This window comes from Zingiber officinale, unplaced genomic scaffold (assembly GCF_018446385.1).
Source record: "Zingiber officinale cultivar Zhangliang unplaced genomic scaffold, Zo_v1.1 ctg167, whole genome shotgun sequence".
Classification (NCBI taxonomy): Eukaryota; Viridiplantae; Streptophyta; class Magnoliopsida; order Zingiberales; family Zingiberaceae; genus Zingiber; species Zingiber officinale.
In genome coordinates this window covers 201228-227020 of record NW_024589857.1, presented here as the reverse complement: position 1 = coordinate 227020, position 25793 = coordinate 201228, and the positions used below count along the sequence as shown (strand labels likewise).

Sequence of the window (25793 nt, the reverse complement as noted above, 5' to 3'; positions counted from 1 at the left end):
AAAAACTGAGATTAGATGAGACGAGGTTCTTAAATAACGAGGATTTAAATCCCATTTAAATATATTATATTTAAGAAGTTTAAAATCTTTAAACAATCAAGTCGGTCACATCATTAGTTGAATAGCAAGTGTTTAATAATTGGATTAAAAAAACTGAATTCAGCCCCAATATATGAGGAAAGAAGTCAAAAGCGATTTTTTATTCGAATAGTGTAAAAGACGGTTTTTTATGAAGTCAAAAGCGTTTTTTTATTCGAATAGTGTAAAAGACGTTTTTCAATTATCAAATCAATCTCTCACTCCAATTCATTTTTTTATATTTTTTTAATATATATTCTATAATTATGTATAACGACTATAACTTTGTAACAATATAATATAGTATTAATTAATATTGACAAAAAAAATTGTGTTACAACAACTATAAACTATACCTACTATAACATAATATTATTAATATCTAAATTATAACAATTATAATTTTATAATTAATACACTGTCTAAAAAATAAAAAAAAATTAAAAAAGATATTATTTTGATAATAAATGGAAAAAAAATTGTTATAATAAAAAAATATTCTTTTAATTTTTGCCCAATATCTTTTGCTTTTGCTCTGATTATTGTTCATAAAATGTTTGTATTTAGACAATAATTGCGGTCAGTTTAATCTGGCACAAAAATGAACTCCAACACAACAGTGAAAGCAAGAAAGTTGAGTGGATTTCGCTTCTAAAGGATGGCAACAAGTCACTAGGTTTTGAACATTACACAATTTTTTTTTTCTTCTTAATTTCCTCAGTCAACTGTCCACGAGTTAATTGCATGCCACCTGCAAAGATAGATTACAAACAGACTGAAGAAAGGAAGTAGAGTTGAGAGATAAGAAAGTTTGAGTGCAATATTAAAAAAAAATGAAAAGAAAAAAAAAGAGGAAATTTTTATGAAATAACTATTCTTGTGCTGGTTGCAAAATGAATCTAGACTATCAATTCTCACAGAATTATTATTCTTCTCCCAAACATTCTTAAGTAATACTGACCTTCGGGATATTCGTCCCATTTGGGATTCAAATCTAGTCCTCTATTCCTATGTTATGTTTGATTCAAAAGAATAGCTATTCCTATTTTCAGTTAGGATGAATGAACTTGGAATATTGAGAATGATTATTCTCTAATCATCCTTCTTACGAGGCTTACTCCGATCCAACTCAACTATGCTTTGCTCCATACCAAGGAATATATGCTCCTACTCTATTCCATTTATAGTAGTGTTATCCCTGTTTGATCAATTCTCCAAGAAATATGCACTTTGAACAAATAGGATGGGCTGGACTTAACGAACCGAGCGAACTAAACTGACCAAGTCGTTCGGATATGCGAACTAATAAGGCCAAGTGTGACACTATTATTTATTAGTTGGAAGGATATTATATATCGTGAAGTATTCCTGTCTATTTCCTTGTTACAATGTCGGTAAATCAAACATGGGAATGAAAATAGTCCATTTGTACCATTCCATTTCCACGAAACAAAAGAAAATATATTCCTATGTCATTGCTTATCAATTATATTCCCTAAGCATACAAAAAGAATGACTCTTTGACTCCCAATAATTGAACTTAATGTATCATCATAACAAAAACTATATAGTTCTAATTTTGACTCCATGAGTTGCATTTTTGCTCATTTCTATTCTATCATCATAACAAAAACTATATAGTTCTAATTTTGACTCCATGAGTTGTATTTTTGTTCATTTCTATTCTACAATGTGCCATTTGTCCAGAAAGAAAATGTACATATTTCCATTTATGTAACAGATAGAGCTGCAAATATGAATTTGATTATGCACTTTCTGATAGTGTAAGAAATTTTACCATGCACATTGGGCGTCTATAATTCCCAAGAGCATTAAGTATATGTAAGATATCTTTCGAAGGTCATGTCCATTTAATTAAGAACGCTGTTGAACGTTAAAAGAGAAATGCATTGAAGAATCATTTGTAAAAGTTACCTAAGAACAGCATGATGAAGCTTGTGATCTTTCAGCTGATGTATTTGTAAGAACCACTCCAGCTGGTTGTTGAGCTGGTTGGGTTTGTGGTAACCGTTTTGCTGGTTGCACAAAGGAATACAAGAGTGCATTATAAAATAGTGCGCATTGGATTCTTGTTGCGAAGAATGAAAATGCAAAGAGACTCTAGAAGAAAATGTAAATCCAACAAATTAACATTTTTGGGTCAAATTCACCTTAAAAAGCTAGTATCTAGAACATATATAACAGGCAAAAATTATCATAACAACAAAAGAATCTGAAGACAGCCACAACAATTTGAAACTCCCAATTGATCAGCTGGTCAATAACTGAAACATTGTGTGGAGATGATCTTGTAGGAGACACTCCTAAGTGGCTAACTTGCAAGAAACAAAAAGTATGAACTTCAAACAGAAGCATATAGGTAAGAACAAGTAGCAAGAATATTAAGAAAAACTAGCAATGTCAAATATAGGCAACTGTAATAGAGTTGGTAAGCAAACTCACATATCTCTGGATATGAATGTGGTACAGAATCAGAACAAGCCTATCTCTTCAAGAGAATGCAACAAACAGAATTTGAAAGAACTTCTCTTCTTCTTCTTTTTTTGTCAACTTCAGCAGCTATTTAAGGCAATATAGAACTAATTCCAGCATGATCACTAATAACTCACTTGTTGATCTAATAAAGGAAAATTTTCAGACAATACACAAGACATGGGACACTAAGTGGGATCATCTATTAAAACAGATTGACATAGTCTAAACTTACAAACTTATTTTTGATAGAATAGTAATAATCCAATGAAGCATGTACCTATCTCATAAAATATATCATTCACATTGATGGCTGTTCTGGCAGAGGTTTCCATGAAGAAAAGACCATTCTCCTCTGCATATGTATTTGCTTCCTGCAAGACTGACACTGATGAGTTGCACTAGAATTATTTCCGCTATTTGATAAGGTTATATTGCTTTAACTTCTCTTCTATCCTTTTCAAGCAAGATCTACATGGGATGTACAATAATCTATCATGCACAATAACAAGATTGCATGGCAGAGGTTTTGAATAAACATGTGTGTGTGTGTGTGAGAGAGAGAGAGAGAGAGACTTGCATGAATATTTCTGCAATAAAATTCCACTTGCAGAATACCTCCAACAGAGTTATCCACATGTTATAGAAAGATACTGAAACAATATTCTAGTAGTTGGAAGCAAGTGAAAGATCAACCACAAGAGATTGCTCTTTAACAATTGCTATATGTCCAACTTCCTCACTCAACAAATTCAACAATTCGATTGAAATCAGCATCAGGTTCATGTATCCATGCTCACACAACATGCAAGCAGAAAGGTTCATTTGTACTTATTGCTTTCTGAATGTATAGATGGGACTCAATTACACAATAGAATAGGTAACAACCAGATCAGGGAAACTTAAACTAATGATGGTGATCTCAGATTCTGCGGCCATTTATCGAAAATCCATGAAACTATTAAATTGTTTAATACATAGGAAAGAAGGAACCTAGAGAAGGGAAACCACATGGAAACTTGTCAAGCAGAATGGTTACCTCAGTTTGCACCTTCCTTTTGTCCTCCAGATCACATTTATTTCCAGCAAGGGCTGTCACCATATTTGGATTACCTATATCACCTTGCGAATTAGTTAAAAGAAGATTAACAGCAATATTACTTAGCTAAGTGTAAGTAAACCTAAACCCACCTTGTTTTCGCAATTCTTGTACCCAGTTTTTTGCCTTTTCAAATGATTCCTAAACTCGATAGAAAATAAACCAAAATGGCAATCAATGAAACGAAAAAAGTGATTTTTACGCATTAATATACTGAATTTCATCGTGGTGAAGAAATGGAACAGTGGAACAAGGATCAGACGCCGCTTACCGTGCTGGTCATGTCATAAACGATGATTGCCGCGGCTGCGCCTCGGTAGTACATGGGGGCCAAGCTGTGATACCTCTCTTGCCCCGCGGTGTCCCAAATCTCAAACTTCACTGCGGTGTCGCCCACCGTCAACGTCTGTGCAAAGAATGCCGCGCCGATCGTGGACTCCTGCAGTTGAGAGAAGAAAATCAATTACAAAACCCCTATTTTCGCCCCCAAATTTCACAAAAAATAGAGCCCGGACCCCCAAGGGACGAGCGATCCGGAGAAATGGAAACCTGGAACTCGATAAACTGCCCCCTCACGAACCGGATGACGAGGCTGGACTTCCCAGCGCCCATATCGCCCAGCAAGACCTGCGATCGGAACAAGGCAGAAAGGATCGGTGAATTCGGCACGACGGGAGACGATTCGAAGGTTGACTGACCAGCTTGGCGTTGACGCTGCTGTTTCCGGCCGTCCCCATGGATCTTGATCGCGGAATCGAAGGCGGTAACTACGCACTGTTTGAGAAGGGTAAAGAAGGGAAAGGAAACTTGAAATCTGTTTGGGAGGAAGCGAGCTGCGGAAAGTAGGAAGTGTAAGCTATAGCCTTCTTTATCATCAAATGTCCTTCCCCATGACAGAAAAGCAGTTTTTACATCCGATTTACGAGGTAAGAAAGGGGAAGGGGAAGTAAAAAAAAAAATTCTATTTTAATTTTATTACTCTTTTATTATATTAATAAATAATTGTTTTAGGTATTATCGCTCACCGCGATTTGACGCCAACGCCGACTTGGAGATCCTTCGGATACCGCGAGACAGCCGGAAAAGGCGAGAGCTTTGGGAGAAAAAAACAAAGGAAGATGCCGTGCTCTTCGTCTTCGGGGTCGCAGGAGGACGAGGGCGTGGATGCCTACCGCGAGGGACGCTACCAAGCGGTCAGAATTGGGAACCAGTTCGCCGGCTGGCGCTACGTTGCGCAGAGGAAGCTAGGCTGGGGGCATTTCTCCACCGTCTGCCTCGCCTATGACACCCGATCGCAGGTACTACTTCTCTCCGAGCATTTCCATTTCGCGTTTGCGATGTTTGTGTACGGCTCTGCCATAAGGTAAGATCGCCCTTTCAATCTTCTTCGATCAATCATTGCCAAAAATCGAAATTTGGGGACGAATGTTATGATTTATCTGGTAAAGTTTTATTCTCTTAGTTTCTGTGATCGAATTGATTTATCACTGTTCCTGTTCCTGTTCCTAATTTGCTCTACAATTTGAAGTATGAATTCCAAAATTATTGAAGACAATATTACACTTGGAAGGATTGGATGGTGACCTCAAGAGGACCCGAAGACCCAAATTCTGGCTGCCACTAGACAAGCTACTAGTTGAGAAATACAAGTTTCCTGAGGCTGATGCCTGCAAGTTTACTGAGTTCCTGTACCCCTACTTGACATTGCTTCAGAAAATCGGCCAACCGCAGCATCCATGGCTTAGGATCAAAGACGCAAAGCCCCGTGGCGAACAAAATGAAGCCATTGTTGGAAAGCTGGAGGTTGGCATGACTAAGCTTAAAGTTCAGGTGAACTAAGAGCCTTTTTCTTCGTACTCGGCACACACATCAAGCATTCTCTTTGCGATGTTTATTCCTCCACACACGACAATTCGGATTACTATGATGCGATCGACATTGGATCGCTATGACATTATAGAAAGCAGTTTCAACACTGCAACATGGTGGTGATAACAACATCAGCCTATCATAATTTTGTGGAAAATATATCTATTTTCATTATACAATCTATTGTCTTTATTTTATATATTTTATTTAAGAAATAAATTTCCTTCTCTAAATTGAAAAAAAAAGTATTATTTATAAAATTTAAATTTAGAGAAGGATAGAATAGCAGATAAAAATTTATTTTATACCAAATGTAAAATTTAAATATAAAATTTAAATTTAGAGAAGGATAGAGTAGCAGGTAAAAATTTATTTTATACCAAATGTAAAATTTAAAATAAAATTTATATTTAAGGGAGTTGACGTGCATGCTCTTGTTGACCTTTCAATAAGCTCATTGACGGATTTACCTATTTGTTGAGAATGCTTTCTTTGACCCTGTACTCTATATGCAAGTCAACTTCTTGATGATGTTCTGGGTTTCTAACAAGCTTCTGTACCAAGTCAAATTATGCTTTGAAGCTTTGCTAGGAGTGTAGAGGATCGAGCTCAGTTCGTTTTATCTCAGCTTGATAATGTTTTCAAACTCAAAATTAAGCTCAAACTCGACTTGTTAACTTAATTGAACAAACAAATGAATTGCTTTTTTGAATGGGATCAAACTCGCGAGAAGCTTAACTTGTTTACCTGCTAAGTTTTGCTACAACATCTGGAAAGAGATAGTAAAGAATATGGAAAATATGAACAGAACAATCACACTATAGATTCGATACTCTTAATTATTCACGGTATATGATATCAACATACATACATCCTCGTATGTGCATGTAAGCATTCAAGAAATACGGTAATGTGAAACAAAAGGCGACGTCTCGAGTCATTTATGCTGACAATTTAAAACTGATATGCTGCCATCTGCTCTGGAACAATGAAAACTGACGAATCTTACAGACATGATCTTAAAGCTGGTAAATCTTGGACTCGGCGATCGGAGGAGGCAGGGAGGCATGCTGAATAGTGGTTCTTCCAAGTCAAGTTACTGCCCGAGATTCCCAAGGAGTCGCTCGACGGCAGCATGGATGTTCCCTGCAGTGGCAGTTAGCGCACGGATATTCTCCTGAGTGTCGTAAAATCCCATTTCTTGAAGCTGGGACAACTGAGTCGCATAAAGTTCTTCTGGAGGTACTGCAAGTGACAGAGAAATTAAAGTTCAGATTCACATTCCAATTAAGACTAGGGGAAATGCCCAAGTTAGGCCCATATTAACGAAGAATTTTGAATTTGAACCTCCTTATTGAAAAAAACACAATCCCACATCTTACTAATTCAGCCTATCAAACCAATTCACCTATCAATGTGATAAATAGCATCTTGAATCGAAGTTGCAAGCTATCAGGAATATGAAATTTGGTAAATTTTCAGTCGAAGTTGGCATACCAAACTGTTTAATAAATGAAGTTTATATGAAAGTTGTACAAAAATACACCTGATCAAAAACACTCGGACTAACCAAAAATAGCATGCGAAAGAGTGCTGAGTCCACCAAATTGTCTCAATAAACAACATAATGAACAATATTTTGTATCAAAACTTACAAAAAATAACCTAATGAAAATAGATTAACATAATATAAGAACAATTTTTCAAGAGTGAAATGTGCAATTTTTTAAAGTCTACCAAATAGTTTCACAAAGCAGCTTGATTAAAAAAACAGACATAATTGTATCAAAAATATGGCAAAACTAACCTAGATGCTACCAACACAATCAAACTTGATATGAGGGCAATCCATCAAGCGTGTGAAAATAGCTTGACAAATATCAATTTTCTTAAATGAAGGGCCTAGATTAGGTGTTAGAGGCCCAAACTCAAATTCCTCATTAGCAAGGTTCCAATTTCAGTCTATATTTCCAATAATTTAACAAGCTGAACTTCATAAATAAGTGCAACTAGAGATAAGAAAATTGACCATTTGAAGGATTGGGGATCCCAAGACCTCCTGCACCAAGCCCACCAAACATGTTCATCAGGAATTCCAGTCCCGTGTTGCTTTGCGTGCCTATCAAATGTCAAGTAGCAGCGTGCGAGCATGATATGAGAGATCAAGCAGAGAACGTAATTATCTCATCAGAATTCATGGTTCAAAGAAGCAGCAAATACAACTCTAGAACAGTTGCTAAAATCATGCATCATTGCAAATATAACTAAAAAGCTGCACAAAACGCCAACTCAACTTTTAAATGCATGCTTTTAGCAGAATATTTGCTTCAAGATCCCGAGACTCACTCTTCTAACTTGTATGGAATAGGGCTTATGATTTGGATATTAGACTAAGATAGTAAGATCATAAATAGAAATAATTTTTTTTTTGATGTATTAAGTAACAATAAGATTTCAAGAAAATGAAAATTGTTGCCTTGTGAATTTATTCTATTTAATTAATAAATTGTATAGCAGTTTAGTTCAAGGCAATGAATCCCAAATGGACTAGCTTTAAACTAAAATAATCAATTTAGAGATTAAATTCTGACCTTCTGCAGTGGAATACCTAATGGTAAGCTCTGTCACTTGCCTTGAAGGGAATAGAAATGGTAGTGAATGAGTCCCATATACATACTAAATTGCTAAGTTAGTTATACAAAACAGTTATTTCAGGTTTAAGGCTATGGAATAAAAAATGTATTTAAATTATCAAATACAAGTTTTTTAATAGAGAAACATTAAAAATAGAATACTATTCAATATAACAAGTTTAATGTAACTTTGTGTCTCTCCCTCTTCTTCTCATGCTTCTGCTGTTTCTACAGCAAGCTAGCAATTTAAACACATTCATACAGATTGAGCAGGTTTCAGGTTAAAGTGTGGGTCTATCGTGAGTTCAGATGAATTAAGGTACTCATGTGTTTGCTTGGAAAAGTGAATTTAGGCCCTAGGATAGTGTGAAAATTTTGGTACAGACAAATAACCTTGACACAATCCATGGATCATAATACTAGTTAATATTCACCACAACAATGATGCCACATTGCCACCCGTTTTGACAAATAGATTTTTCGACTCAAAAACAGTTCATATTGGATTAAGTATGCAATCACTGAGCGACAAATCATCAAGGATCACGAAACATCTAAAGAAAGAGCAACTATTAGCGCATTGCAATCCGAAACAAACAAAAAAGGGTATAACAATTTAGGGATGATGTTTACCGTTGCCAGTACCCCGACCTGTCTGCTCTTGTTCCCTGTAAAAAAAAAGGAGAAAAGAATCAGTCACCTAAATAATCTATTCTCATATGAAAAAAATAAAGAACTAAAAGCAAATAAAAAGTTTCGGTTAAACTAAATAATATTTGCATTAGAAAAATCCACAAAATGCAAAATAGTGTCTATTTGATTCAACAATTGCCTATTACAAGGGTATATGGTAGAGACAATGAATGATAAGTAGAAAAAAAACTAAACTGGTACAATGAACAAGTAAAAAGCCCAATGGAAAAGTACATACAATCTTAAAAAAAAAAAGAGGGAAAAAAAAATAAAAGTGGTTGACTCACGGGGTTGACTGCTGCCGTCCAATGTGGGAGAACAGAGATTGTTGAAAAGATAAAAGTTGCTGCAGAGTAGAATTATTCAAATCACAGATTTTAAACAAAATGTAAAATTCTACAACACACTCACCTGCATTGTTTCAGGTGACATAAGCTGGCGAATAAAATCTGGATTTTGCATCATCTCTCTTAACTGAGTGTTGGATTCCAATAAACTACGTACATTAGGGTTGGAATTAAGCATCTGCATCAATTAACAAACAAAAGTAAGAGACCATGCATGGCAAATCAATCATGGTTCTTCAGACACTACCTGGTTAACATACTGAGGATCAGAAAGGAGATTTTGCATCATCTGCATCATGGCAGGATTTTGCAAAACCTGACTTAACATGGAGGGATCCTGCATCCTACCAGCCATATTTTCAAAATCCAGAGAACCAAGACCATTTAAGCCAGGAGTTGCTGGTGCACTTGTAGCAGTTGATCTTGTATTGACTGGCTGTGACCCTCCAGCTACCAATCAAACAACCCAGTAAAATAGTAAAGAATAAAAATATTAGCAGGAAGGTGATCATATAAAGTGAGCATAGAAACTTACTGTTGGTGCCCCAAGGGTTAGGGAGAGGATTGGCATTAGGTACAGTTCCAGTTGTTGGCTCTGGACTACGAGCTGAGTCTGCTGGAGACTCTCTGCCACGTCCAGCACCTTGATTTCCAAGAAGAGCAGCAAATGGGTTGGATCCCATGTCACCCCCTAAGTCTCCTCCCATAGTGGTTGCATTAAGGAATGGCTCCTGAACAGTTTCATACATGCGTCGTAGCATGTTGAATCCTTCAGGAGATGATTCAATATTGCTCATCGCCCTGTCAGTGTTACGCATCATTTCCCTCATGAGTTCAGGATTCCTTGCCGCCTCAAGGGTCTGCCTTAGAGTACTCGGGTCATTGAGAACATGCGCGAGCTCAGGATTGCGGTCAATAATTTCACGCATTTGAGGATTGTTCATAAAAAGATTGCGGATTATATCTGGATTGCTAATGAGGTTCTGCATGGCAGGCAAATTCATAATTTCCCTCATCATGTTTGGGTTCTGACTAAGCTGCTGCTGCATCTGATCAAGCTCTGGAATTCCAGTTCCCAATAAACCAGCTGTTCCACTACCAGATAACCCATTAACATTCAGGCCTGGGAACATGGAACCTCCCGGAGTGGATGACGGACTACTGTTCGTTGTTCTCGAGGCTCCTTGGTTATTCACAGCTTTATCAGCTGGTGCAGCTGATGAAGCAGCACCACGAACCAAGTGAATGGTATGATCTGATTCAACACCTGTTCAGAAAGATATGAATTAGCAGATAGTGATACAAATTATTTATTGTATCAAGAACCAGGTGAATCTATACATTAATAACAAGCTGCAATTCCAATTATTTGAGATTGGCTACATAAATATATCTCCCATTGATCACGATGTAATGTTACCTTGCTAGTAATCATGAATTAGTCATACCACAAGTACAGTGAGTAGCTATGTTCGTGAGGTAGTAGGCATGCTGACAGGGTCTAACACAACACATCCCCTTTTCATCTGGTCTAAGAAAATATTTCATAGAAAGTTTTGAGCCAAGAAGAAAGATCTGTTTTCCTGAGTGTGTTTAGTGTTGTATAAAACTCAAACACATAATGGGAAGAAAGAAGATTACACAAAACATCTAAAAATTGATCATATTTATGGCCAGCATATATGCCCGTGTCCACCACACTCGGATAAAGAATTGGATTTTGTATGTTTCTTTGCCATCATATTAGCGGGTGAAGGAAGGTTTACGAAGTAAATGGTTGGAAAAGTCTACTTTGTTTGATGACATGAAACAGATAAATATAGATAATTCTACTAAGACCACTAACCATTTAGCTAAATTTCACAACCACATTACAGAGAATCATCATGTGAAATGACAAACAATAAAAAATAAGAGGTCAAATGTATATCGGGAACAATATTCAAAGCACCGTAAAAAAAAAAAAATCACAGTAAAGTTGATTGCAGGGAAATATCATCTTTGGACGCCAGAACGATGCCCATGCTTTATGCATCGTGAGATCACTAGATCTATCAAAGAACTAAGCCAGGATCTACCCAAATCAGGACAAAAATATGCAACGCGTAACATAATCCTAGACCGAACGTGAGGACGCACCGTAGCTCGCGAGCGTATGGTCGTCCTTTAAGATCCTTCCTTTGTAAATCAGGCGCTGCTGTTCTGTCGGCACGTCGCAGATGCCCGCGACGACGGCCTTGAACGCGCCCACCGTCCCGTCGAGCGCTGCCTGCACGGAGAACTTGGAGCCGTTGGAGCATCGGATGTGGATGGTGGCGGAGGCAGGCGCGGCGCCGCCGGACTCGCCCTCGGCAGCCATGGACGCCTAGGACCACACCGGATGGTTCCCTAACCCTAACCCTAACGAGAGAAGTATATCGCCAAAGCACACGCTTTCGCCGAGACCTCAAATGGAAGCCAAAAATGTCGCCTTGTTTTATTGTTTTTTCTTCCCAATAAATAAACAAGATAATTAAACGCAATTTATTATTCGGCCTCCTTTTTCTATCCTCCCTGTCGTGGGCCGTAATGGGGTCGGTGTATTCTCTGTGCGACGCGTAGTTCTGTCAAATCTGTGCGGCGGACTTATCGACCGTTCGTTTGGGCTTTAATGGCGAGGTGATGATAGCAGCGATCGGATGCGATCGCACGGCCATCGTATTGTTTATCTAAAAATATTTTTATTTTCAATATTATTATAACCGCTACGAATTAATAATATTATGCGGTAATATTATATACATAGTAATTTTGATTAAAATAAAATATTTTTTATTATATTGTAAACAATTATCTCGGAACTCTTACATGTCTGAATTAATTGTAGTTGCTCGACAACAATATTGAAAATAAAAATATTTTGGGATAAAAAATATAATTGGATGCTCATTTAATTATTATTAATTTTTTTAAATGTTCATTTGACGATGAGTTGAATATATAACGTTCTTTCAATTTTTATTCTATTTTATTTTAAGTAAGAAATTGTTGGTGCAACCTTAGGTCAAGGTTGACCTGGTTGACCCGACTCGAGTTGACTTGACTCGAGTTGTATTTTGATGTTTGACTTGGGAAGATTGTCGGTGCAACCTTAGGTCAAGGTTGACCTAGTTGTGTTGCATGTTGATGTTTGACACTCGTGAGAGAGTTCTATTCTTGATATGGGACAAGAATAGATGTTTGGGAGATTATTGGTGCAACCGTAGGTCAAGGTTGATCTGGTTGACCTGATTCGGGAAAAAGTCCAAGTATGGAGACTTGGCAACGGAAAAGTCCAAGCAGGGAGCTTGGCACTGGAAAAGTCCAAGTATGGAGACTTGGCACTGGAAAAGTCCAAGCAGGGAGCTTGGCCTTTGGTCAAGATTGACGGTGACCGACGAGGACCTGACGGAAAAGTCCAAGTATGGAGACTTGGCACGGAAAAGTCCAAGCCAGGAGCTTGCACGGAAAAGTCCAAGTATGGAGACTTGGCACGGAAAAGTCCAAGTATGAAGACTTGGCACGAGAAGTCCCGTGAGACGTGAGTAAAGGAAAGTCCTAACTGGATGTTAGGCAATTGGAAAGTCCTGGTGAGGCAACAGGAAAGTCCTAACTGGATGTTAGGGTTGGAAGTCCCGTGAGTGAAGCTGGAAGGAAAGTCCTGTGAGTGAAGCTGCAGATTTAAAAGTCCCGTGAGTGAAGCAGATTGAAATCCGTGAGTGAAGCTGTGAAAATCCTAGTGAGTGAAGCTAGGTGAATGAGAAAGTCCTAACGGGATGTTAGGCAGAAAGAAACTCCTGGTGAATGAAGTCCTGAGTGAAGCCGGCAAGGAAAATCCAGATGGATCAAGGGTGATCGGACATCCGTGTTGAGAAGTCCAAGTGAGTGAAGCTTGGCATATGGAGTCGGAGAGGGCTCAGAGCTCGTTCTCCGAACTAGGTTAGAGAGGGCACTCTAAACCGAGGAGTTGGATCGGCCCGTGACCGATCCGGATATCTGTTGCTCGACGGCCCGGTGACCGATCGAATTAGATCGGCTCATCGACAGAATCGATCGGCCCGAGACCGATCAGAGGCAACGCAACCTGCGAGAAGAAACCGTGGATCGGTCCGACCGATCCATTTGATGGCCGACGGCCGGCACCGATCGTGAAGAGATCGATGGCGAGAGGAGAAGACCGACGGCCTATGGACCGATCAGAGGTTCCTCGATCGTCCACGCATCGATCGTGGCTTGATCGCGACACCGATCGGTCCGGGACCGATCAGTGACAAATGAAGCTTCGCGCTTAGGCCGATCGGCCTGCACGATCGATTCAGTTGCGATGCAACGGCCAGTTTCTTCACTGCTTTCTTCGCAGTATAAAGGGGTCGAGGGCTTCACTTCTTCTTCTTCTTCTTTCGAAGTGTAGAAGCTTTTTCTTCTTGAGCTTTGTTGAGCTCGTTGGGTCAAGCTCGCGTGAGTTTCGCCGGTGTTCTAGCCGGATCCAGAAGCCGCTTCATCAAGGTTCCAACGACAACAAGAGGCAAGCAAGTGTATTACAATTTCTATTGTTCTTGTTTGTTTTCCATTGTTGTACTCCTTTGTTTGCTGTTGCAAAAGAGTGTGGCGAGGTTTCTCCACCCATAAGGAGTTTATATTAGCCGGTTCTCCGGGGACTCATCCACCGACGGATTGACCGGACTCGTCCACCTTACGGACACGCCGAGGAGTAGGAGCCCTAATCTCCGAACCTCGTTACATCCATCGAGTTTGAGGTTTGATTTCTTTCTTTGTCGCTTCTATTGTTTTATTTCCGCTGCGCTAACTCGACATTGTAGAAAGAATCGAGAACGAATTGGGGTCGGCTATTCACACCCCCCTCTCTAGCCGTACAAAGGATCCTAACAAGTGGTATCAGAGCGAAGGTTCGCTCTTCATCGGATCAACACCCGTGGGAGCAAAGCTAGAGAATGGATCTCTATGGAGAAGATGTCACGATTCAACCCTTCTACGAGTCTCACGACAACTTCACATATTGGAAGGTAAGGATGATGTACTTTCTTAGGACTAATATGTTAAATTGGTTTTGTGTACAAGAAGGTTTTTCCCCTCCGATGGACGAGGAAGGAAAACCTATCAAGAAGAAGGAGTGGACGAAGGAGCAAATCCACAAATCAACCATCAATGATGAGGTAACGAAAATCATTGAATTTTCTTTACCTAATGATGTTTTGTGTAGGGTAGAAGGATACAATAGTGCCAAGGAGTTGTGGAACAACTTGGCCAAACTTCATGAGAAGAACTCCACTTCAAGTCATGAAGAGGAGACAAGTGAGTCATCAAGTAGCTCACTTCATGGAGATAGAGAATTGGGAGTTGAGGGCTACTCAACATCCAAGGAAGAAGAGGAGGAGAGCTCTTCTTCAAGATCGGAGCAAGAAGAAGCATCTACCTCCGGAAGGGATGAGGAAAAGAACCTTCATCCATCCTCAACCCTAGGTAACTCAAGCATCGTAATTTCAAATAAGTTACATATAATATGCTTTGAGTGTAGGGAGTTTGGGCACTACAAGAGTAAGTGTCCAAGGAGGGTTAGGAAGACTCCACCGGCACCAAAAGTCAAGGGAGCCGGAGTCCCGACACGCAAAGGCAAGGAGCACGTGGTATGCTTCCAATGCAAGCGAAGGGGACATTATCGGAGTCATTGTCCGAGGGGGAGGCAACCTCACAAGGGCAAGAGACCGGGCACATCGATAGGGGGAGCTAAGGCAAACCCTAAGGTATCTTTTAAAGCTCATTCGTGCAAGTCTAGTAGGATACATGCTAGTAATTTTATTGCATTAGTCAATAATGATAAGCATGTTAACACTAGAAATCAATACATGTGCTTAGGTGCTAAACATGTCAACCTAGATAGGGATACTACTAGGAATGCTAACCCTAGGATTAACACTTCTAAGGTTAAGGAAAACCTAGGTAGAAACCCCAAATCAACTAGACACATGCCTAGGAATGCCTCAAAGAAGAATGACAAATCAAAAATTGAGGTATTAGAGAAGGAGAATCAAGTCTTGAGGTCAAGACTTGATACTTTGGAAAAGGCTCTTAAAAACTTGGAGAAGTCATCTCTAGGGTTTAAGGGTCAAAAACCAATGTCCAAGGACAAAAAGGGTTTGGGTCACAAACCTAAGTCCCAAATGGTCAAGCCCACCTATCATAATGTTCCATTCGATTATGGAACAAAACCTAAGGCTAGGAAGACCATTACCAAGGTCACAAGGGGAGTCACCCCTATAGTTGACCTTGATGAGACCCAAATGACCAAGGCTTTAAAGCCTAAGAGGGTCATTAGGAGGGTTGCTAGGGAAGTTATCCCTAGTGAATATTTAGTGAACCCAATGAGCTCTAATAGGTATTGGGTTCCTAGGAGCATCTTCTCTACCCCATAGATGGGTTAGAGAGTGTCAACTCCAATAAGAAGGGTAGTTAACCCAACTTTGAGGAAATTGACACTCAAGGAACATTTTCAAGGTGTTTGGGAACCTTTGAAAATGAAATGGAATAATCTTTGTCATTCACTCCTTGGAAGAGTAAGTTGTGCCAAAGTGAGAATATATTAATCTTACTTTAAATTGACACAATTTGGAAAAACCTAGAGAAATATCAAATTGGGATTTTGATATTCTCTTAGGTAATCAAGGCAATCCGGGCCTTAACTTAGAAGTGCTACTCTTGTAGAATTTTAAATGGTATAAATCAAACAAGAGATCAAGAAATGCCAACTTGGGTTTTGACATTTTCTTGGAGCACTTTGGGCAATCTAGGATTAGAATTTAAGTTAGCTAAGTGATTAAGGATACTTAGATAGGTAATCTAGGTATTTTATTTGTGTTAACTTACCATGGTTGTTTGCCATTTGCCATGTCATGACACCATATTTAATTTATGATCATTTGAAATGTCATGATAATGCTTAGGTTATTATATGTCATGCTTTATTTAAGTTTTCAAGCTTTATGCCATGACATCATGACATTGGCACATGTTTTTACTTATGATATCATTTATGACATGTCATCATCTCTTGCATTATAATCAATGTAATTGATTTAAGGAAAAACACATTTTGATATTGAGATCAAATTGATGTTTAGAAAATGCATGAGAACTTAGCCTAAGTTGACCTTAACCCATATCTCACATCAAATTGACTTGAATGTGGTTTGATACACTTTAGATGTGTGTGAGATATTAGGATCATGAGTTAGGATCAAGGTGCATAATTCTTGTACCTAGATGACCCTAATTCAAGAAATTGAGGATTATAGGGAAAGCTTGTGTACAAGTCATGTACATCTAGCCCTAAGATTATGGTCCTAAATTCAAATGGTTTTAAAAGCATTTTAAAATTGATTTGAAAAACCTTGATGAAGCTTTCCTAGTGATAGCATTCATCATTGAACTTTGTGATACAAAGTTGAGTTAAAACTTGAACTATTTCAAAGTTTTTGAACTTTGTATCAAGATTTGAAAATGGAAACTATTTTCATAGAAAATTATTTTTCCATGATAGTGTATGATATGAGGAATGTATCCTCAAAATTTCACAATTTTTCGAATTTTCTGGAATTTATTAGGGGTTTCTGAATTTCGGGAGAGGAAAAATCAGAAATCCCTGATCAGTGTCTGGATCGGTCGCTGGACCGATCCAGGGAGGGCTGGATCGGTCACTGGACCGATCCAGAGTGTATCGGTCTGGTGACCGATCCAGTGAGGTCTGATAGTGTGCCAATGTGCTGAAATTCGACTGCATGTCTGAAATTTCGGCTGAAAGTTGGTTTTTAGATTTATAAAGGTTTGAAACTCTCCAAGACATTGTTGGTGCAATGGTCAAGGGGGAGTTGGCCTTTAGGGGGAGTTTTAACTATTAGTCAAGGGGAGTTGACTTTTAGGGGGAGTTTTTACTCCTTGAGGATTAGTGATATGGGATTATCACTAAGTGGACTGTTGAGCTTAGTATCAAGGGGAAAATAAGAGTTTCAATGAAAGGTATGGGACTTTCATTAGGAAGAAACTCTTGACCTTGATACCCTCCTTATTCTTTTTGATGTGTGTCAAAAAGGGGAGAGTGTTCATTGGAGAATTATTGGAGAACCCAAGTTAGGTTATCGGTTTAACCTAAGCTAGGGGAAGATTGTCAAGGAATGTTCGAGGAAGAACATTGGAATACTTTTTGATGTGTGTCAAAAGGGGAGAATTATTAGAGAACCCAAGTTAGGTTATCGTGTTAACCTAAGGGAGAATGTCTAGAGAATGTTCAAGGAAAGAACATCGACATTGAAGATGGTTGAAAACCTAAGTTAGGTTATCAAGTTAACCTAACTTGATTATGGTTTTGTCAAACATCAAAAGGGGAGATTGTTGGTGCAACCTTAGGTCAAGGTCGACTGGTTGACCCGACTCGAGTTGACTTGACTCGAGTTGTATTTTGATGTTTGACTTGGGAAGATTGTTGCAACCTTAGGTCAAGGTTGACCTAGTTGTGTTGCATGTTGATGTTCGACACTCGTGAGAGAGTTCTATTCTTGATATGGGACAAGAATAGATGTTTGGGAGATTATTGGTGCAACCGTAGGTCAAGGTTGACTGATTCGGAAAAAGTCCAAGTATGGAGACTTGGCACGGAAAAGTCCAAGCAGGGAGCTTGCATCGAAAAGTCCAAGTATGGAGACTTGGCATCGAAAAGTCCAAGCAGGAGCTTGCACGCGAAAAGTCCAAGTATGGAGACTTGGCATCGAAAAGTCCAAGCAGGAGCTTGGCACGGAAAAGTCCAAGTATGGAGACTTGCATGGAAAAGTCCAAGCAGGAGCTTGGCACGGGAAAAGTCCAAGTATGGAGACTTGGCACGGAAAAGTCCAAGTATGAAGACTTGGCACGGAGAAGTCCCGGTGAGGAAGCTGGAAAGTCCTAACTGGATGTTAGGCATTGGAAAGTCCCGTGAGTGAAGCTAGGCGTTGGAAAGTCCTAACTGGGATGTTAGGCGGTTGGGAAGTCCCGTGAGTGAAGCTAGTCCCTAGTGAGAGTGAAGCTAGATGAAAGTCCCGTGAGTGAAGCCACAGATTGGAAAGTGAAGCCAGGCGGTGAAAATCCTAGTGAGTGAAGCTAGGTGAATGAGAAAGTCCTAACGGGATGTTAGGCAAGGTGAAGTCAGGCAGGTGAAAGTCCCGTGAGTGAAGCCGGCAAGGAAAATCCAGATGGATCAAGGGTGATCGGACATCCGTGTTGAGAAGTCCAAGTGAGTGAAGCTTGGCATATGGAGTCGGAGAGGGCTCGGTAGCTCGTTCTCCGAACTAGGTTAGAGAGGCACTCTAAACAGGAGTTGGATCGGTCCGTGACCGATCCGGTGATATCGTTGCTCGATCGGCCCGGTGACCGATCGTAATTAGATGGCTCATCGACAGAATCGATCGGCCCGAGACCGATCGAGGCAACGCAACCTGCGAGAAGAAACCGTGATCGGCCGACCGATCCATTTGATGGCCCGACGGCAGACCGATCGAAGAGATCGATGGCGAGAGGAGAAGACCGATCGGCCATGGACCGATCAGAGGTTCTGATCGTCCACGACCGATCGTGGCTTGATCGCGACACCGATCGGTCGGGACCGATCGGTGACAAAAAGCTTCACGCTTAGGCCGATCGGTTCCGCATCGATTGTTCTAGCTGCGATGCAACGGCAGTTTCTTCACTGCTTCTTCGCAGTATAAAGGCCGAGGGCTTCTGGCTTCTTCTTCTTCTTCCTCTACTCTTCCTCAAGCTTTTGCTTCTTCTTCCCTGAGCTTTGTTGAGCTCGTTGGGTCAAGCTTCGTGAGTTTTCTTGCTAGTCTTGGATGCGAGAAGCTGCTGCTTCATCAAGGTTCCAGTCGACAACAAGAGGCAAGCAAGTGTATTACAATTTCTATTGTTCTTGTTTGTTTTCTCCATTGTTGTACTCCTTTGTTTGCTGTTGCAAAAGAGTGTGGCGAGGTTTCTCCACCCATAAGGAGTTTATATTAGCCGGTTCTCCGGGGACTCATCCACCGACGGATTGACCGGACTCGTCCACCTTACGGACACGCCGAGGAGTAGGAGCCCTAATCTCCGAACCTCGTTACATCCATCGAGTTTGAGGTTTGATTTCTTTCTTTGTCGCTTCTATTGTTTTATTTCCGCTGCGCTAACTCGACATTGTAGAAAGAATCGAGAACGAATTGGGGTCGGCTATTCACACCCCCCTCTCTAGCCGTACAAAGGATCCTAACAGAAATGGTATATACCAATCACTCTATAGCTATTTAGAGGTATTTATTAAATGTGTAATGTCCTTTTAATTTTTGTGCCATTTTAATTTAGTAAGAAAGGGCACTTGCAACTACAAAATTATTACCCAAACATTATCAATTTTTATTAAAAAAATATTCAAATTTTATTATTATTATTTTTTTTATATTTTATGGCTGCCATGAATTTTTTATATATTTTTTCTACATCCAACCCATATTCTGTCCACTTACAGCCAGATTAATATTGGGTATTTTGATTTAAAATTTTTACCATCATGAAATAACGACAGACATAAAGAGTGATGGTATTGGGATTTTTTATCTTAACTATATGTACTAATAGATAGAGATATCTGTGATTTATCTTATATCCTCTAATGTTAATAACCGTGCTCTAGACATTCAAAGATTAGCAGCTCATTGCAAGTTGGGAAGTCACTGAGTTGGTGACTCAGGAAATCAGAAATTTAGTTCAATTGACTTAGCTCGATCAGTCGAAAATGATTGATATGCCACTTGAAAGCTATGTTAATCCAGACCTAAAACAGGTCACATGGTCCCTGTGTTAACTTTGGCCACATAAATTCCCTATTAATTAGGTCAAGATTAGGACGAGATCCTCTAGATTCCTACCCCTATCCTTGGTCGTTGGATCAGCAGTCGCTTATTAGTGGGATCCTACCCTACCTATATTACAAGTAGGATTTATGAAGTTCGATCAAATAAAATGATCTATCTTCTAAATCGTACTTTACGATCTAAAAAATTTATCCATGTCAAGATTTTACCAATGGATCCTTACTCATCTCCGCATCAACTAGCGATTTGATCACAAGCCCAGCTTCACCGATAATTAAATCATCATAAGAGCATCCACATCAAATACCTATTCAAAAATTTTACCTTAAATTTTGGATAGGATAGCTAAAAAATCTTTACATCAATTATCATATCAATTCTCTAAATTATGCATTTATGAACAGTACTTATCTAAATTTAGGGAATAGATTTTATTCCCTAAATATTATAGAGGAGAGAGAAGAAATATGGAAATTAATATATGATGTATTGAAAAATGGATATCCAAATTTAATAAAATAATTTTTTTATTCTAAATTATATATTTTGAATAGAGAAATTGGTATGAATGATTAAATATATCCTGAGAATTAAATATGATTACTTGGAAAATTCATATGGTCTTTTACCACCTTACCCATCCAATTTTTTTTCCAAAAATAAAAAATAAAAAATTGTTTTTTTGAAACAATAAAAATAAAAAATACTTAATCAGATGTAGCTCTTAATACTTTCCCGTCGAATTAAATTGTGCATTCAATCGGACCGAACCAGTCGTCATGGCTGGGTTAGCAAATTAGGGTTTATTTACATTACTGCCGGCACCGCCGCTGCGCTGCCCTCCGCGATCTCCTCTTTTCCGGCGACCTAACCGCCAGTCCTCCTCCTCCTAACCAGCCGGAGGCCCTTCCCCTTTCCTCCTTCTTCCTTCCGCCCTCTACGCCAACCTCAGTCATCGAAGCCAACCGGCCGTATTTCCTCGTCCCAGTTCCGACTACCACCTCCGCCGCCTTGGCCCTGATGGCATCGACGTCCGACTGTGTCACGCCGGTTGCTTCCGATCGGAAGAGACGCGCCCTCGAAGCTCTCGAAAAGAGGTTCGCCTTCGAGGCAGAGCGTCGCCAGGAGAGCGTAAAGTCGAAGCGAATAAAGGAGTCGGAGAGTGTAGGCGGAGTTGAGCAGAGGAAGGAAGAGAAAAGGAATGCGAAGCTTGTGCCGAGCTCAGAGGTTGACGGTGGATCTGAGCGGAGAACACGAGGCAAGGCTTCTGCCTCTTCTTCATCTAGAAAAGGTCCATTTCTAGCCTTTGTCGCCTTTTTTTTCATTCATTAAGGATTTTTCGTCTCAGGTCCTCCCATTGATCTTTCTTGTTGCCCCGCTTATGAATGCCATATCTTATCCTGCGATTGGAGCAACTGTCGTTTTGGTTTTGAGTCCTGGGATTAGAAACCATTAATGGTTGTAGAGGAAGACTAGGGTGAATCAAGAGGAGGAGATATAGAGATGGAGAGAGGATATAGGAGCATAGGTAAAAGATAACCTGCATTATTGGCTTGCCAGATTGTAACCTAGCATTTTGTTCATATTTACAGATGTTCACCCTGTTTATTCAGAGATTTCTGGGATTGTTGATGCCAATTTGCTACAACTTAATGATCTAAAGGTAGTTCTTCTAGTATAGTCTAGTTTAACAATATTCCAATTTTGCTTTTAGCATTATTGTAGAACAAGGTTTTATTTTTTGGTTTGATCATATAGGTGTTTTTTTTTAATCTTGATGAAGGCTCCGAATGCAAGGGATACTGTAAGCAAAATTGTGAATGATATTGTTGCAAAGGGTGATGAGGCCAATAAGTACACAAGGCATGGAAAAAGCTTGAAAATCGACAATTTGATCTATCTTGATCAATTAATCTCAAAGGATGATAGTTTGAAAGATGCTCGCCTGAAGGCTTTAATGAGCCACTCAAAACGGTCAAGGAACCACATGTCCAATAGACAACACAGGAAGTGTGGATCATTCAACCTACCAAGAGAGTTCCACAAGTAAGAGTATAATGGTTTTCATATTCTAGTCATTATTTCTGCGAGATATTATTGTGATTCCTGATTCATTATTTCTATTAATAAAATCACAGTTAATGAGCTTACACTCCATCTCTTTATGTTCAAGTATAGTTAGATTTGGTAGATGCTTGCTACTGTGATTCCTGATTTTGTTATTTCTTACTAACAAAATCACAGTTAATGAACTAGATGTGCCAAATTGTTGCAGAGTTGCATAAATTATTTTCTACAATGTTTTTTTAAAATAAAAACTTACTGATCTGGTTGCAGATTTGATCTCTTCACACCAATGCATGAAATGTGGAAAGGATACATTGTCGAGCTTATGAAAGAAGTGGGGTACGTTTTATTCTACCCTCAAGCAAGAAACTTTGTGGTTTAAGTGGGCAGGCACTTTTGCATGTTTCCTATATAACATCTTGTAATAATTTGATCATTTAAATTTTATGAAAATTTATTTTTATGATGAATTTCAGGAAAAAACAATTGAATGAGTGCCTTCTCAATGCAGACTTGCATGGTGCTTTCCTTTTGGGTTAGTATTTTTGGACATAACTCTGTCGTCTGTGACTGCCTATCAATATCATGCTAACTTCATGCTTTTGATTTTACTGTAGTTTATCTACTTGTGGATGATACTTTCTTAATGTGTTATTCTAGTTGTCGAATGCAAAACAAGTGCCTACAAAGGCGAAAGTGGTATTATGATTCGAGAGACTTCTGAGACCTTTGGAATAATTACAAAAGAAAACCGGTTCCGAGGTATAATATAACTTCGACTTTAGTTGTGTGTAAAAAGATGTTTTTTTTGCACATCAGTTCCTTGTTATTTAGGAATGTTCTATGTAACACATTCAACCAGTCAAAATACATTAGCATGATCTTCATCACACAATTTCTTTGCATCTTGATTTAGTTGAAAAAACATGAATCAGTGGTGCACCTGGTTTTGTTTCATTGTTTCACTTCATACTGACTTTTCCAGACATTGTGGATTAAGAATACATTTAATATTGAAATAAACAGTTTGCATATAGAATATATATTCTTTTTCTTTAGATTATGGCATGGTCTTCTATACTTCGTGGCTAGGCATGAGCATTGAGTTCTTAAAAATCAATACAAAAAAATTCTAATTAGTATGGAAAATGCTAAGATGGGAAAAAAAATCCAGGACACAATTTATCAACTGGTGTATTTTGCATTGCAGTTGTTCCCAAAGTGGGTTCTGTCTTCATTTTTCAAGCTGATTGTTGGAAGATCACATTGCACGGCGACAAGTTATCAAAAAGGTCGACGAACAAGCTGAAACCCTAGCCAGCTAACAAGGTATCTACTTTATGGAAGTGATGTTTTGCTACCCAGTTTTTTGTATGCAGATCACTCGACAAGTGCTATGTAGCTGTAGATAAAATGCACCCGATGTTTTGAAACCTTCAGCAAGAGAAAATTTGTTAGTTTTGCAATTTCCAGCATATTGTCAGTTCAGTGTTCCTACCTGAGATGGGGCCTCAGGTGATATGTGTCGCACTTTATGCCTTTGCTGGTGTTTCTTCTGATTTTCCTGTGAACGTGTTGGGAAAATCGGGAGTGACATGACCGTGTGTTCTTCATTTCTGGGAAGCTTCTTTACTTTTCAGAGAAGTTTAACAAATTTCTCAGTTCTTAGAACTCTGGTTACCTGTGCCGATTCCACAGGGGAAAAAAGGATGCAGGATTTTTTATATATATATATAATTCCGGTGTTTATGTTTTGTCAGATAGATAGTCTATTCTTCTTGTCCATCTATCAGATAAATTATAAATCCCGACTACAATTTATACCTATTTAGAGCTATTGGAATTGGAATTTTGATCCTTCTAATTGTTCTTATAAGTGTTTTATTATTCCTGGGACTTGGTCGAGAATATTATTGATATGATGTTGATATATCAATTTTTGTCGTTTTAATTTGCATTTATAGAAAATATATTCTTCTCTCTTTAGAAATAATGAAAAAAAATAGCATTTTACGTAAATTTTGGTATTATCCAAGCCACTTATTTAACTTTTATAATATTTAAAATATTATATTCCTGAAATATTCTTCTTTTACAAAATTATTTAATTTTGATTATGTAAATTGAAAATAATTTTTAAATTTGATAAAATTTGTTTGATTACCGTCTGAGGCTACAATGATACATACATGCTAATCAACATTATAATGATTTTCTAAAACTCTTCTGATTTAAAAAACTATAAATTTTAAAATAGTGCAACTCTATTAATTTTGTTTGAACTACTGATTGACATAAATAATTTTAAATTACTTTAATTAAAATTAATATACTCCTATACCTTTTATTTGAATTCAGTAGTATATACTAATTGAGAATAATAAAATTTTAAATTAGTAAGGTAAAAATTTAGAAATATATTTTTAATTTAAATTGGGAAAATGAATCTTCTCATTTCGGAAAAAATTGACTGATAGAATTATAGAGAGAGAAAGGGTATTCGAGAATATGATATCTAATAAATGATTTAGATATTATAAAAATTGAGTATTTAATTTGGATAACATGTGAGACCCCTCTTCCGGAAGAAAGTAAATTACGTGGACTAATTCACTCTTGATTTGGATAATATCATAGTAAAAAGTGGAATATGCTATCCGACGATTTTATACGGTATCCTATGATTATTTGTGAACAGATAAATTAAAAAAAAAAATGATAATTGACCATTCTTCAATAATTGTAGTAATATATATCTCGTAACAGCCGACTCAATCGGGCCTTGATTTGGATATATCAAAACCCGCGTACGCGGTTCAGCAAGTAGATTTGCCGGGAACCGGAGGGAGGATATTATGTGGTTGACTTCAAATGAGTTGAACATGGATTTTGGTTCCTTTTTTTGATGATTTTGAAACTCCGAGGAGTATACTGAAAAAGAGATAAATGAATTTACCGTATAGGGATGGGCTGGGCCGATGCGACGAACCGGGTAGCCCATTGGCTCGGCCCTTGTAAATGGATCGGATACTTCTCCAGAGTATGCAGAGTCATAATACACAAGTGATGCAGCACCGGAGAGAGTAACAACTTGGAAGATTCTGTCATTCTGGTAAGAGTCATCATGCACACATGGTTCTATTCTCCCTGTCCAACAAAGAGAAAAAGGAAAATGAGACTTTCAGTGATATTGCATGTGGTTTAAGTTTGAGTTAGTGTATCAAAATGTCATGTATTTTTTTGTTGTGATTGTTAGCTTAGCTAATTAGGTTGTCTAGGGTAGGCATACGAATGGGATTAGAGAAAACTCCGAATAGTTGCGATAAACGCCTTGTTGTCTTTCCAAGTATGCATTCTTATGCAATTTCATGATCTCATACAGAAAAAGGCAGAGAGAGATGTCTTGAACACTATGCAAGGTGTAGGGGAAGAACTAGTTGCGAGAAAGAGCTGCTGATGTGGATGATCAATATGGCTAGATAACTTTTAAAGAGTTCATGCAGATGTGTCATTAAGGTCTTATCTGGCTTTGATCTTGATTTATCTCAGAAATTTCTGTGGAGCAATTCTAGTTCATGTTGTATAATAGATGTAAACTGCCTTATCCTGAAGG

General features: G+C 38.5%; 4 protein-coding genes across 10 annotated transcripts; 2 read left to right on the top strand and 2 right to left on the bottom strand.

Moving 5' to 3' along the window:
* Window positions 1–698: 698 nt before the first annotated feature.
* On the bottom strand, window positions 699–4503 carry LOC122036483 (ras-related protein RHN1-like). Of its 2 annotated transcripts, XR_006127393.1 has the most exons (9): window positions 4369–4503; window positions 4220–4297; window positions 3942–4109; window positions 3763–3811; window positions 3611–3684; window positions 2852–2945; window positions 2542–2716; window positions 2014–2114; window positions 699–829 (listed from the first exon to the last, which is right to left on the bottom strand). XR_006127393.1 is itself a non-coding variant. In XM_042595810.1 (8 exons), exons 1-7 carry the CDS (start codon window positions 4405–4407, stop codon window positions 2014–2016), a joined length of 603 nt encoding a protein of 200 aa, XP_042451744.1. In that variant the 5' UTR covers window positions 4408–4503; the 3' UTR covers window positions 699–829. The 2 variants fall into 2 exon arrangements, 1 of the variants encoding a protein (XP_042451744.1); XM_042595810.1 differs by lacking the exon at window positions 2542–2716.
* Window positions 4469–5512, top strand: LOC122036484. 3 transcript variants are annotated; one of them, XR_006127395.1, is made up of 3 exons: window positions 4469–4596; window positions 4682–4968; window positions 5241–5381. XR_006127395.1 is itself a non-coding variant. In XM_042595813.1 (2 exons), the coding sequence occupies exons 1-2, from the start codon at window positions 4789–4791 to the stop codon at window positions 5507–5509; spliced, it is 468 nt and encodes a 155-aa protein (XP_042451747.1). In that variant the 3' UTR covers window positions 5510–5512. The 3 variants fall into 3 exon arrangements, 1 of the variants encoding a protein (XP_042451747.1); XR_006127394.1 differs by having other exon boundaries at window positions 5199–5341; XM_042595813.1 differs by lacking the exon at window positions 4469–4596 and having other exon boundaries at window positions 4789–4968; window positions 5222–5512.
* An 828-nt stretch (window positions 5513–6340) lies between these two features.
* LOC122036467 (ubiquitin domain-containing protein DSK2a-like) lies at window positions 6341–11704 on the bottom strand. Of its 2 annotated transcripts, none has more exons than XM_042595788.1 (8): window positions 11352–11704; window positions 9748–10479; window positions 9460–9662; window positions 9277–9390; window positions 9153–9211; window positions 8806–8840; window positions 7569–7658; window positions 6341–6784 (listed from the first exon to the last, which is right to left on the bottom strand). In XM_042595788.1, the coding sequence occupies exons 1-8, from the start codon at window positions 11569–11571 to the stop codon at window positions 6636–6638; spliced, it is 1602 nt and encodes a 533-aa protein (XP_042451722.1). In that variant the 5' UTR covers window positions 11572–11704; the 3' UTR covers window positions 6341–6635. The 2 variants fall into 2 exon arrangements, with proteins under 2 accessions (XP_042451722.1, XP_042451723.1); XM_042595789.1 differs by having other exon boundaries at window positions 8824–8840.
* A 9150-nt stretch (window positions 11705–20854) lies between these two features.
* LOC122036495 lies at window positions 20855–23871 on the top strand. 3 transcript variants are annotated; one of them, XM_042595829.1, is made up of 7 exons: window positions 20855–21371; window positions 21706–21776; window positions 21897–22159; window positions 22451–22519; window positions 22657–22715; window positions 22841–22942; window positions 23391–23871. In XM_042595829.1, the coding sequence occupies exons 1-7, from the start codon at window positions 21134–21136 to the stop codon at window positions 23495–23497; spliced, it is 909 nt and encodes a 302-aa protein (XP_042451763.1). In that variant the 5' UTR covers window positions 20855–21133; the 3' UTR covers window positions 23498–23871. The 3 variants fall into 3 exon arrangements, with proteins under 3 accessions (XP_042451763.1, XP_042451762.1, XP_042451764.1); XM_042595828.1 differs by having other exon boundaries at window positions 20855–21404; XM_042595830.1 differs by having other exon boundaries at window positions 20855–21404; window positions 22798–22942.
* Window positions 23872–25793: the final 1922 nt, after the last annotated feature.

Excerpts from the sequence above, each read along its gene's own strand:
- LOC122036483 (XM_042595810.1), bottom strand. The coding sequence starts at position 4,407 with ATGGGGACGGCCGGAAACAGCAGCGTCAACGCCAAGCTG. Across the intron at positions 3,812-3,941 it reads TTTATGACATGACCAGCACG|GAATCATTTGAAAAGGCAAA; the intron begins GTAAGCGGCGTC and ends TATCGAGTTTAG. Across the intron at positions 3,685-3,762 it reads ACAAGAATTGCGAAAACAAG|GTAATCCAAATATGGTGACA; the intron begins GTGGGTTTAGGT and ends AAGGTGATATAG.
- LOC122036484 (XM_042595813.1), top strand. The coding sequence starts at position 4,789 with ATGCCGTGCTCTTCGTCTTCGGGGTCGCAGGAGGACGAGGGCGTGGAT. Across the intron at positions 4,969-5,221 it reads CCTATGACACCCGATCGCAG|ACAATATTACACTTGGAAGG; the intron begins GTACTACTTCTC and ends AAATTATTGAAG.
- LOC122036467 (XM_042595788.1), bottom strand. The coding sequence starts at position 11,571 with ATGGCTGCCGAGGGCGAGTCCGGCGGCGCCGCGCCTGCCTCCGCCACC. Across the intron at positions 7,659-8,805 it reads AGGTCGGGGTACTGGCAACG|GCACGCAAAGCAACACGGGA; the intron begins GTAAACATCATC and ends GACATTTGATAG. Across the intron at positions 6,785-7,568 it reads GATCCCCAATCCTTCAAATG|TACCTCCAGAAGAACTTTAT; the intron begins GTCAATTTTCTT and ends TGTCACTTGCAG.
- LOC122036495 (XM_042595828.1), top strand. The coding sequence starts at position 21,134 with ATGGCATCGACGTCCGACTGTGTCACGCCGGTTGCTTCCGATCGGAAG. Across the intron at positions 22,160-22,450 it reads CTACCAAGAGAGTTCCACAA|ATTTGATCTCTTCACACCAA; the intron begins GTAAGAGTATAA and ends ATCTGGTTGCAG. Across the intron at positions 22,520-22,656 it reads GAGCTTATGAAAGAAGTGGG|GAAAAAACAATTGAATGAGT; the intron begins GTACGTTTTATT and ends GATGAATTTCAG.